This window comes from Adiantum capillus-veneris, chromosome 28, assembly GCF_014529385.1.
Source record: "Adiantum capillus-veneris isolate H3 chromosome 28, ASM1452938v2, whole genome shotgun sequence".
Taxonomy (NCBI): Eukaryota; Viridiplantae; Streptophyta; class Polypodiopsida; order Polypodiales; family Pteridaceae; genus Adiantum; species Adiantum capillus-veneris.
Window position 1 is genome coordinate 33,566,002 of NC_140958.1, and position 13,468 is coordinate 33,579,469.

Sequence of the window (13,468 nt, forward strand, 5' to 3'; positions counted from 1 at the left end):
GTCTCAAACTAAAAAATAAGCTTGCAATAGATCTAGCCCAGCATATCTATTCAAGCAATTACCCCACATCAATGTTTGGAGTCTCAGCTTACAATCGTGCCACTTTGAAGTTCGAAAACACCCGATTGAGAGGAACAAGAAAAGGAAAAATCCCGCATAGATTTTATGAAAAATAGTGTTAAATCAGTAGAAAATAGCTCAAAATTTCGGAATCTCCTCTTTGAAAATCCATAAAAAAGTATTTTCTAGTTGCAAAATTGATTTTACCCAAACACTGCCCCACATAAGCTGAAATGTCTAGTGTTATTTGTGACAAATAACAAAGGCTTCATTAAGCTGAAACGTCTGGTGATTTGTGACAAATAACAAGGGCATCATTGTATTCGTACTAATAGGCTCGCTTTTCTTCCTCTGTCAAATCCTAAGCTAGCTTACCTTCTTCCACCTGCGGTATGTCTGTTTGCATATTTGGTTTAAAGGAATGGAATTGTTCATTTCATTGCAAAGGAATAAGGCTTAAAGAGTCCCTCTAATACTTGTCATATAAGGACTAAGTCTGAAAAAAAATCTGCATTCATACTGCCACCATCTCACTTAATGCACTTCACATGATCATAGCAGTCGGGAGCAGAATTTTCATACATCTTAAAATCTCAACTGACCTTATGATTGCTCAGCCACATTCACCACACACAAACAGTGAGCATAGTTTTTTCCTGACCCATCCGATTGGGGAACCATAATACCAAGCCCGCGCAAGTCTCATTGAAGTATGATTTGGCTTTTGGGACCTCACCAACGATTTTAAAACACCAATATTTACTATCAGACTCAGTCGTGATCGTCATTGGTATGTACTATTCTAAATGATCTTAGATTGAGCTAGATTCTCAAGTTTCTATGGTGTTTCACTGCATTGTATGGTTCTGTGCTCCTCTGTAAGTGTCATATGTAGACTGTTTTTAGTGTGCCGTATGGAATCTGGCGTATGGAATCCTCAAGGGGGTCTGATCCGTACTCATTCCATGCTTATGTACCCGTCCGAGTCTGACGTATGAAAAAGCTATAAGCATGAGCATAAGCTATAAGCTATAAGCATGCCCTTGGGGTAAACCGGGGTGGTTGTTTTGTAGCTTTGAAAATCTTTGCTAGCTTGACAGCTTGCATCTTAGAAGTGTAAGGTCTAATAACCTCATTTTCTAATAACCTTGACATCCTTGCAAATATGCATCTCAGCTTGTGATGCAATTAATCTTTCAATATCCCTTTGTGCTCTAATTGAGCGGGTTAACAGTCCGTTTTGTGTGTTAAAGCTCCATAAGGGAGATACTCAACTCCAATATCAACTTACTCCACTGCCACGGCAAGCAGCATCCACATGCAAGTAAATGTAAACAATCCATCTCAAAATTGTCTGGCCTTCTTTACTGTAAACAGCACCAAAATTTGTCACCATGAAACGCGTTTCGGCAGATCCGAACAGGTGAAATGTGTCACTGATCAATTGAAACACACGCCATAGTTCCATAGTTTAAGTTTTTAGAGCCTTTCCAAATCCATAAGTGCCCGTCCGCATTCCACATTAGACTGAAACGTTTTGAGGTGAAACACCGCTTTCAATAGTGAAATGCTGCGGCCTTGAGACGTTTCGCAGTGATGCTGCCAGTGAGTAATTTTAATTTACAGCCGCTGCGGCTCAGTTGATAGAATGTCCTATAGGGACCAAAGAAAAGACTCTGTAAAATAATATGCAAGCATAGTACAATACGCAGGAAAAATGTCTCCCTGCTTTATCTCATCACAAAGAGGGCTGGATTAACAGACTTGGCATGCTTGCTTACGAGAAAGCATTGCAAGTTTGTATAGCTATTAAAGGCAGTTAATGTGACGGCAATCAACTGGCGGGCATCAATGTAGTAGTTACACTTTTCCCAGCTTGCTTTTCCGATCTCAAAGCTTCGATTTTGTTTGCATCATCCAGCCTGCCTGCAGCCATGTATATGTTGCTCATGCAAATATACGCTGAACCATCATTCTCATCCAATTGCACCGCATTCTCAAAAGCCCATCTCCCATACTTCACATTCTTCCAAGTCACACAAGCACTCAACAAAGTATGCCATAGAGTGAGATTGGGAGCCAACTCCATTCCTTTGATGACTGCTACTGCTCTGTCAAGGTCACCTGCACGACAAAAAAGATCAACCATGCAAGTATGGTGCTCTAAGGTTGGGGAAAAGCCATAACTCTTACTTATCATCTCATAGTAGGTTTGCCCCTTTTCCAGCAGGCCTCTGTGACTGCATGTATGTAAAACTATTGTAAAACTGACTAAATTCGGCTCCACGCCTTCTTCTATCATCTCCTCAAAAAGATCAAGCACTGTCTCATCCTCTCCGATTTGGGAATACCCTGCCATGAGAACGGTCCATGCAACCATATCACGAACTTTCAGCTTGTCAAACATCTTGTGTGCATCAGTTAGCATGCCACAATTGGCGTACATGACTACCAACGCAACACTGACATCTTTGTGCTCTTCAAACACTCCTTGCCTCACAATCTCAGCATGCAAATTTTGACCTTTGTGCACTGATCCTGTGCCACCACAAGCTTTCAAAATGCATGCATATGTGACTTCATCAGGGAGGAATCCCTCCTGCCGCATGCGTTCAAAGAAACTCAGAGCTTCCTCATTGCATTCATACTGAACATATCCCGCAACTAGTGCATTCCAAGCAACAACATCCCAGCTTAGAAGTTCTTCAAATGCTTTTTGTGCTCTCTCTAATTCACCACATTTGGCGTACATGTCAACCAAGGTGGTGCCAACCATGACATCCTTTCCTAATAAGGGCTCTCTCACGATCTCAGCATGTATCTCCTGCCCCTTATCTAAAGACCCCAAGCTGCCACATGCTTTCAAAACAGAAGACACGGTGACTGCATTTGGACGGAAGGAGCATGACCGCATTTCCTTGAAACATTCTAGTGCTCGGTTACCATGTCCATGTTGAACATATCCTGTGATCAAGGTAGTCCATGAAATCACATTACGTGATGGAAGGTCCTCAAACACCTCTTGTGCTCTATGGAGTGCACCACACTTCGCATACATATCTATCAACGCATTTGCAACCATAATGTCCTTTTCTAGCAAACGAAGCTTCTCAATTTCAGCATGCACTTCTTCCCCCACATCTGAAGCCCCTACAATACCACATGCTTTCAAGACACAAGTATACGTGATTACATTTGGGGAGAAACCCTCGGATTGCATTCGTTCATATACTTGTAGCGCTTTCTTACCATGCCCATGTTGAGCATAGCCTGTAATCAGCGCATTCCATGAGACTAAATCTCGACAATGAAGCTCATTAAATACTTCTTCTGCTTTGTCGAGCACGCCACACTTGGCATACATATCTATAAGTGAATTTGCAAGCATGGTATCTTTCTCCAACAACCGCTCCCTCACAACTTGCGTATGTATCTCTCGGCCCTTCTCAGAAGTGCCTGAATTAGCACACGATTTCAAAATGCAAGTAAAAGTGATAACATCAGGTGAGACACCCTCTCGCTGCATGCGTCTGAAACAGTCAAATGCTTCCTCATCATGACCATGCTGAGCGTAACCCGAAATTAATGCATTCCACAGAACTACATTTCGAACAGGGAGCCCATCAAGGACCTCTTTTGCATTCTCAAGTGCCCCACATTTTGCATACATACTGATTAAAGCACTAGCAATGTATGGATCATTGGCTAGCAGCCCTTTACTGACAATATCATCATGTAGTTTGCGGCCTCGGAGTAAATCTTTCCTTTTTGAGCAATCCTTCAACAAAGTGATGCACTTGACTGACAGATTAGTGTGATGTTTTCCATGGCTTGGAACGGATGTATTGTCTTTCCACTGTGTTTGCACAGGAAGACCCTCCACCTTACGTTTTTCCAGCTCATCTTGCTGCAAGAAGTTGGAAGCAATTGTGTTAAAAATGCATGTACCACAGATGAAATGTTTTGATCTCTCTCTCTCTCTCTCTCTCTCTCTCTCTCTCTCTCTCACACACACACACACACACACGAGGATCGCTACTTTAAGAAAATCGTTTGCATTAACCTTTTTAATGAGATGGGTTGCGACGCTCGTCTTGCTCGCTACGCACTGCATGATGGAGAGCGGACCTTGTCAACTGCAGGGAAGAGAGCTCACAACAGCCTTCTGTCAAGTTCTGTGGCATTGCTCAGATTTCATGCTGTTGTGAACTTGCACCATGTAAACGATGATCATACAATCAATGGTCATATTATCGTACATGGGGGCCCATCTTCAGATTTCATCGTTGGAACCTCACGAGATTCCTATTCTCAATTCTCACTATGGTACCCAAAATTTTGAGGATCAGGGTAGGGTTGAACTCAAGGGGATCGGGCATGACTCAATCAACCCCAAGCCAACCACTCCGGCGAATGTGCGAAGTGATAGCAGTTCTTAAAAAACATACCTTTATGTGCCGTCCCCCGCCCCCCCCTCGCCCCTTCCCAACGCCCCCAAAGACGCACACAGCCATCTTGGCATGGCGATGGTGTTGTCGATCATGAACGTCTCAGCCTAGTGCAGCCCGTCTGCTCTCGGCTGGTTGCAATTGTCCTTGTGCACCTTTGCTCACTCTTATCTCCTATCGGGCAGCTTCAAAAGTTTCTAGCTAAAGGGTGTACTACATACCTGGTCATTTTTATCCAAAATCTCTATGCAAATTGAAAGTTTGTAACTAGAGTGCTTCATTAACGTTAGTGGGTGGCAATCAATGTGTAGGAGCTAGTGCATAGAACATTTTCTCTTCCATGATGGTAACTCTATTGCATCCTCCCTAGATGCAAATCTCCATATTCGCTAAAAGGTAGGATGCTTGTAATCTTCTTATTACGAATCTCCATTTAATCTCTATTATGGTGGCTTTTAATATCTCGTAGAGTGCAATTCTAATCATAATAGAGTGTTCTAATTTTTTTTCCTAATCCAAAAACATGAATATAATAAGATGCTTAATCAAACAAACACACATAATCTGATGTACATAGCTAGCACCATGCTAAGAACCCACACCGGTTTGAATACCATGTTCAAAGATTGCTAATTGTGGGATTAGCCATTGTGCACACACAGTATGATTAAGCATAATCAAGTTGGGCTGTGGGACACAAGATACTCCATAGCTAAAGTAGAGAGAGAGAGAGAGAGAGAGAGACTGTTGCACACTTAACACTTGGTCTCTGTTCCATATCCTTCTCTTTACAATAGGTTGCGCTCTCTTTATCTAGGGCCATATACCAAACACTTTGCATGTTTCTACCTATGTCTCTCACTTATCTCCACTTGTCTAGTCAAGTTTCACTTTATGCACTCTTGGTGTGCATTCACACATACACAACGTCAAAGATTATATATATCAACACATACTTGCTTGGTTTGATCAAGCACTGGCACGTAGACGGTAGGATGAGCCCTCTTGTCCATAGTTGGGTACCTTTGTGTTTGATGTAGTGCCATGCCATTTTGTATTGTGATAGATGGGTTGGACGCATCGTGCATTTCATTTGCACCACAGTCATGAAATTTTAGTGGTAGGTTTTTCTTGGCTAGCTTTGTGTGCTTATCTACATCAATGTTGTATCCGTATCATACTTTCTTCATTGCACACAATGTTATGCCTTCATTATGTGTGTCTAGTAGCTGTGCTTCACGTGCATATCATGTCCTCGTCGTCTTCCTACTCAATGTCTAGTTTCTTCCAAGGTTTTGTTTCATACAACCTACAAGGTAAACATGGGAAGCACTTATACCTAGAAGTCTATTTTAGATAATAAAATAGCACTTAATTCCTTGTGCTATAACATTACCTATTGCCATTATATCTAGGATGGTGTATTCATTGTTTGGATTAGATTCTTATATCTTTGTACCACTTCCTTGTAAATTCTTGTCGCTCTTGGAAACTTTGCAATTTTTTAGTATATGTTTATGGCTTCTCACCTGATGCATTGGTCACTCTCATTTTCTTTGTCGTGAGGAAGAATCTCTTGTGTGTTAGCACAGACTAAGAAGAGGCTCTCTTTTTTTTTATTGCTTGTGAATTTCTTGAAGAGCTACATATATACATACATGCACACACACACACACACACACATGCATAGTGTGTGTGTGTATGCATGAACACATGCATAGAAAGTTTGTTGAACATATTGTATTGTCATCCATTCTTGTAGATAGCAGCTTGTAGATAAAGTTGATTATTTCATTACTCATACTTGTGTGTTAGCACAGACTAAGAAGAGGCTCTTTTTTTTTTTGATTGCTTGTGAATTTCTTGAAGAGCTACATATATACATACATGCACACGCACACACACACATGCATAGTGTGTGTGTGTGTGTATGCATGAACACATGCATAGAAAGTTTGTTGAACATATTGTATTGTCATCCATTCTTGTAGATAGCAGCTTGTAGATAAAGTTGATTATTTCATTTCTCATACTTGAGTCAATGAAGGTATTTTGTATATGATGCTATCGCACATCTAGGGTGGGAAGCTATAGTAGATATAGATGTCTCCACTCAATGACGTGCAATAGCATCGTATACAAAATACCTAGACCAAAAATTTTCTTTACAATGAACAGGACGTTTCTATTGATTGTGGCCCCTTGGGACTTGTGTCTACTCTAAGCATAAGTGAGTGTGATGGGGAAAGTGGACTTGTGGTACCAATTTTCATGGTGTTTTTCTATTATGCGTTGACAGCTAGATTGTAAGTTTCTATCTTGTTACATCTAGCATATGAGGTAAGGGGATTTGAACTCCTACTCTCCTCCCATCCTCTTGTCATACCCTCGAGCTGAGTTCATATTGGGCCACTAGCCTCTAGGCCTTTGACTTGACCTTACACACCCTTTGAAAAAGCATTTTTGTCCTCAAAAACAAAAGTGGGAAATTTCTTCTTGAGAACGCTAATGTTTTGCCAAGTGGTACCTTCCTCAGGTCTATCTTTCCACTTGACAAATGCTTGTTGACGTATACGATGATGCATGCGTAGATGATGATAGTCGAGAATATGCTTAAGTTCATGTGGTTGAGTAGGCAGTTCAATGGAATCGACCAAAATTTGTTGATCCATAACATTGTCATCCTTATGTAAGCATCTACATAAATGACTTACATGGAATACCATATGAATGTCAAAGTGCGCACGTAGTGAGAGTTTGTAGTCCATATCACCAACTCGCTTGAGTATCTTTAAAGGCCCACAATAGCTCAAAGATAATTTAGGTTTTGGCCCAATCTTCACACTTTCTGAATGCTCTGGCGCACACAAAAATACATCTTCCCCTTTCATGAAGGTAACTTGCTGACATTCCTCATCAAAATAATTTGTATACCTATTGTGTGCTTGTCCACACATTTTGACATGCTAGTCTTAGCATTTACATGTGGTGTTGGAGGAAACCCTTGAGCTATTGAAGCTTTTTAGTGGACGTAATTTTTTGACGAGCATTTTTCAGCGAGCACTTTTTGGAATCCGACGAGCAGATTCCAAAAAGATTCTCTCCCTTCTGAACTTTGTTCTCTCTCTCTCTACCACCCAAGCTTCTTCTTCTCCATCGATCAATAATTGTGATCCTTGAGCAAGAAAGGTCTCTCTCCCTCTATCTCTTGCAAAGTTCTCTCTCTCTCTCTCTCTCTCTCTCTCTCTCTCTCTCTCTCTCTCTCACACACACACACACACACACACACACACACACATAAGGACATGTATACTCCATTTTCTCTCTCTCCCCTCTCTACAAGCCTCTCCATCTCTCTCTCTCTCTCTCTCTCTCTCTCTCTCTCTCTCTCTCTCTCTCTCTCTCTCTCTCTCTCTCTCTCTCTCTCTCTCCACGGATTTAATATTTACGTAATTACCACAAATTTTGTGTAATCACAAGGTCTTATTGACACATTTACATAATCATACTTAACATGATCACAAAGAAGCCGGTTTAGGGTAACTTGGAAACCCCACAAAAAACCCGTCGGGCTTTCTGGTTTTCCTTGCGGGCCCGCCGGGTTTTTAAGTTTTTCCTACGGGCCCACCGGGAAAACCAAGAAGCTCGGCGGGGCTGCAAAATTATATGTATAGGTCCCCGATCGGGCCCACTGGGTGTTTTTTCTTGAGCCGTCGTTTTTTGAGAGAGAGAGAGAGAGAGAGAGAGAGAGAGAGAGAGAGAGAGAGAGAGAGAGACCGCCTTTGTAGGTACGTCAAGAGGAGAGAGGGAGAGAGGGGGTCGTGTGAGAGCGTGCTCTGTGTCGCAGTGCACGGTAGTAGCGGAGTACCTAACCACACGACCCGGGTTTGTGTTGTGTGAGTGTGTATGTGTTGTGTGGTAGCGTGCCTTTTGTCATATTGCACGGCAGTTATAAGGTACTACCACACAATGGGAGTGATCTGGATGAAGTTCTTATAAACTACTTGTTTGCTCTGCATTTTACACGTGTAAACATTGCATTTTAAAGTGAAAATTATTTCCAATGTTTATCAATATATTTGTGCACATTTCTAAAGTCTTCAAGTCATGGTTATGGTTTGTGTGATCTAGTGTGAGACTATTAGTGCAATGTGCACCCATGAATTTGTATTTGATATGTTGTTTTTTATTGTTCAGTGCTAAAATGATGCCAGATCAGAAGAAAATTATTATGCATGCCATTTGAAAAGAATGTATTTTGGCAATATCATCATGTGCAAATGGTCGCTACAGCAGATTAGTGAAAGAGACGTCTTCATCAAATACCTCAATAGCACTATATGGGAGAACACAGAGCGGAGGCTACGAGGTGAAGGCCAATATGAATTGTTTATTCCAACAGGGATTCGAGAATTTTACCCCCACCACAAGGTTAGGACAGTATTGGGCAATATGAAAGTCTCTTCTAGAGACTTAAAGGAAGATATCCCTCCTGCCTGCGATATGACAAAATTAGAGCTCTGGGACAAATTATGGGAGGAACAGAAGGTCAAGATGAAGCATGTGAAAGATCAGGACCAAGCCTGATTATCCAAGAGATCAGGGATTTCAAAATGACGTGATCACACTATAATTTCAGGTTAATAACAATAGAAATGCAAAATAACAAATATTATGTTAATTGACATTCATCTTTTTTGACCTCCAGGGAGACCTGGAGACCGGCTCGTAGCCCGCCAGGCAAGTTAGTTGGCCCGCCGGGCCCACCGGGTAAAGCTATTTCCCCGTCGGGCCCGCCGTGGCTATATAAAGGCGACGCCGGTGCTTGTCTTTTTCACAAAAGAGGTACATTAAAAAGTCTTCACCAAACTTTTTGGCAGCTTTCCACATTCTCAAAGCAGTGTAGCAGTAATTTTTTAAACCCTTCCTTATTTTATTGATGTTTTTTTGAGTTTTTTGCGTTAAAACTTAAAGGTATAAAATTTCTTTTATCAAATCATCCTACGTGGATGCACTGGCACATGGTTGCAATTGCGGCTAGGTGTGTCATTGCAAAAGCGTACGATGATTATGTTTTATATTGCTCCCAGTCATTCATGCTTCGGCACATGGTTGCAATTGCGACTAGGTGTGTTGCTGTTAGAATGACAGGAGCATTTGTTTTAAAGAAGTAACCGTGCGTGAATGCACTGGCACATGTTTGCAATTGTGGCTAGGTGTGTCATTGCAAAAGCGTAGGGTGATTATGTTTTATGTTGCTCCCAGTCATTCATGCTTCGACACATGGTTGCAATTGCGACTAGGTGCGTTGCTGCTAGAATGACAAGAGCATCTATTTGAAAGAAGTCAACGTGCGTGGATGCACTGGCACATGGTTACAATTGCGGCTATGTGTGTCATTGCAAAAACGCAAGATGACAATGTTTTATGTTGCTTCCCGTCATTCATGCTTCGGCACATGGTTGCAATTGCGACTAGGTGTGTTGCTGCTAGATTGACGGTAGCATCTAATGCATGAATGTGTGCTCAAATAATTTCATAATGCTTCATAAGCTTGAATCTTGAAAGAAGACATCGTGTGTGGATGCACTAGCACATGGTTGCAATTGCGACTAGGTGTGTCATTGCAAAAGCATAGGATGACTATGTTTTATGTTGCTCCCAGTCATTCATGCTTCGGCACATGGTTGCAATTGCGACTAGGTGTGTTGCTACTAGAATGACAGGAGCATCTGTTTGAAAGAAGTCACCGTGCGTGGATGCACTGGCACATGGTTGCAATTGCGGCTAGGTGTGTCATTGCAAAAGCATAGGGTGACTATGTTTTATGTTGCTCCCAGTCATTCATGCTTGGGCACATGGTTGCAATTGCGACTAGGTGTGTTGCTGCTAGAATGACAGGAGCATCTGTTTGAAAGAAGTCACCGTGAGTGGATGCACTGGCACATGGTTGCAATTGCGGCTAGGTGTGTCATTGCAAAAGCGTAGGGTGACTATGTTTTATGTTGCTCCCAATCATGCATGCTTCGGCACATGGTTGCAATTGCGACTAGGTGTGTTGCTACTAGAATGACAGGAGCATCTATTTGAAAGAAGTCAACGTGCGTGGATGCACTGGCACATGGTTGCAATTGCGGATAGGTGTGTCATTGCAAAAGCGTAGGGTGACTATGTTTTATGTTGCTCCCAGTCATTCATGCTTCAGCACATGGTTGCAATTGCGACTAGGTGTGTTGCTGCTAGAATGACAGGAGCATCTGTTTGTAAGTTGTCGTACGGTGAGGCATTGGCACATGGTTGAAATTGCGATTAGGTGTGTCACTGCAAAAGCGTACGAGATCTATGGTCTACACTGTACTTTTTCTTTCACGTAGAAAAGATCCAAATGTAGTGGCACATAGTTATATTTCACAATGTGTTGTTTGCAATAATACCATTGTAGGCAAAATGGCTCCTTCTGCTACTTCAATGATAGAGTTCAAAAAGAAAATTAGACAATTTTTTTTTACAATCGTCAGTGCACTAGATCCCGAGGATATAGAGCAGATTGTTGCAGATGAGTCTAGATTGCAATCATTATACAGTGAGATTGCCCGCAAAATGTTGTTGTTATATCCATACAAAACAACCGAATCAATAATCTCATTACTGAGCAGTTGGGTGGGCAATTTGCCCAAGGTGGCCTCTGATTTGAAAGAGGAATGCCCTCAAGAAGTAGACAAGGGTAAGCTAGAGCATTGGAACACTAGATGGAGAGCTGAAAAGGAGAGGTCAAGGCGAGCATCCCACATAGACACACAGTTTGGCCTAAGCAAGAAAATGCGAACGGCTATCACCAGAGTTATGGGGAGCAGCCAAGTTGGAGAACCCTTTATTGAGGAGGCTGCCATTGAGGGAACATCGGGTTCTACTGCTTCTGCCAGTCACCTGGAGAGCAGTATATACAATTCTGAATGTAGTATGACTCTGGGCATTCCAAATAAGTCCATTAAGAAGATCAAGAAACTTGGGTCAGGGGCTTATGGCACAGGGTGGCAAGTTCAAATCAAAGGGATCAGTTTACTTCCTGCAACAAATACTTATTGTGCCAAGGAGTTCAAAGGACAGGCCAAGCATCAATGGAAAAGCTTTGCATCAGAAAGTGGGGTAGATCTCAACCATAGAGGGATTGTGAGGAGTATTTCCCACTCTGTAACGTTGCCATGGTTTCTAATATTCCCCTACTTCAATGGGGGAACTTTAGGTGATCTTATGGAGACAGTGCCCCTTCCACATGGCTCTTTCACGACGCTTGTAGCGCATCAAGAGGGGAAAGGAAAGATCCCTGAAGACTTTAAATGGGAGCAGCCCTCTGAAGACCAGAAAACACGTATCAAGAGCCTGTGCAATCATGCTCCCTCGTTGATCCATGCCTTGGTGAAGGCATTGCGATTCGCACATGACGAGGGAGTGATCCACAATGATCTCCATCCATGGAACATCATGTTGGACTTTACGAAGGATCTCACTCCCCGTATTGGAATAATTGATTGGGGATTGGCTTTGCGTGTTGGATTAGAGACACAAAAGACCAACAATACCGATGAAAACTGGCAAAAGCTTCATCCTTGGCGAGCTCCTGAGTTACTAGATGGCAATCACCGTGCCCATGGACCAAGGCCACATATGTGTACACCATAGGATGGGTGATATGGCAATTTTGTAAGTTTTGTGGAGAGTTCTCTGACTACTATAGCACAGATTGGTTCAAACATAAGGTTTCAGTGGAGGTACAAGCCATATCTAGGATTGTTGTGGAAGGTTGGGTGAGGAAGAAATCCACAGACAAAAAGACCTTCACACTTTCGGATGAAGAATTAGAAAGATTTGAAGCCCAACCAAAACGATGCTTACGCCCTCCCTCTGAAATGAGTGTAGACTTTTTTTGATGGATATATGATGTACTTTATGAAGCAGGGTTTTCTGAGACTTTTGACTTATAAAAGCACTTTTAAAAATTGGGTTTTATGTGCCATGGATGATGTTTGAGTAATAAAAACACTTTGTTATATCTCAATAGACAACAAATTTTCTATGAGTTTTGTTTTTTCTCTTAAGTTTCAAGCAATAAGCCACGTGGAATCAATGATTGTCATTCATTGATTTAAAAAATGGTGGTTACTCTTATATCAATTGATTGTCGTAAGATGGTGGTTATTCTAATATCAATTGATTGTCGTAAAATGGTGGTTAAAATTATAGCAATTGATTGTCGTAAAATGGTGGTTACTCTTATAGCAATTGATTATCATTAAGTTTGTATGCCGTAACTGAAGTATAGTGTTTAATCAGGATATGGATAATGATAATCAAAGGGCTAAGCGTGCTTTTGAGCGTCTCAGATCCATGTGTCAAGGCGGTGGAGTGAACGACACCGCTCAAATTGCAGCTCGTTGCTCCCAGTGGGTACACAATGGAAAGAGGTGAACACTAGGATTGACCGAGAAATGGTCAAATCCATATGGCCAGGCGTTGCAAATGACAACATCAAGAAAGGCCGACTCAAGCTATCACAATGCATTAATGCAGACATAGGAGACAATGGAGACAACATATATCTCGATGTTATGGGTCATCCTATGCATCATATGGATTGTCCATTGCATGTGGTTTGCCAGGATGTTATACATGCATTATGTCTTGGGTGAAGCAGTGGACTTCAGCTCAAGGACACCTCACATGACGGTTGAGGACATTCGCAGTAGTGCAATCACCGTCACACGGCAAGAGACGTCATTGGCACTAGAAGGTGCATCAATGGAAGTGCACCAAGTTAAGGAGGAGCTTCAAACTCAACTCAGGCAAGCATCACAAGCTACACAAGGCTCTCATGCAGAAGAAACCCTAAATAGAGACTTACAAAGGGAGGTGAAGGTGCTATCTCGCCATGTAAAAGAGTTAGAGGCGACTATAAAAAAACA

The 13,468-nt window shown here is 41.9% G+C and overlaps 1 protein-coding gene across 1 annotated transcript; it reads right to left on the bottom strand.

Moving 5' to 3' along the window:
• Positions 1 to 284: 284 nt before the first annotated feature.
• LOC147420257 (pentatricopeptide repeat-containing protein At4g13650-like) lies at positions 285 to 4,662 on the bottom strand. Its single transcript, XM_086504133.1, has 2 exons — positions 4,124 to 4,662; positions 285 to 3,967 (listed from the first exon to the last, which is right to left on the bottom strand). Exons 1-2 carry the CDS (start codon positions 4,172 to 4,174, stop codon positions 1,895 to 1,897), a joined length of 2,124 nt encoding a protein of 707 aa, XP_086360259.1. The 5' UTR covers positions 4,175 to 4,662; the 3' UTR covers positions 285 to 1,894.
• Between the last annotated feature and the right edge of the window lie 8,806 nt (positions 4,663 to 13,468).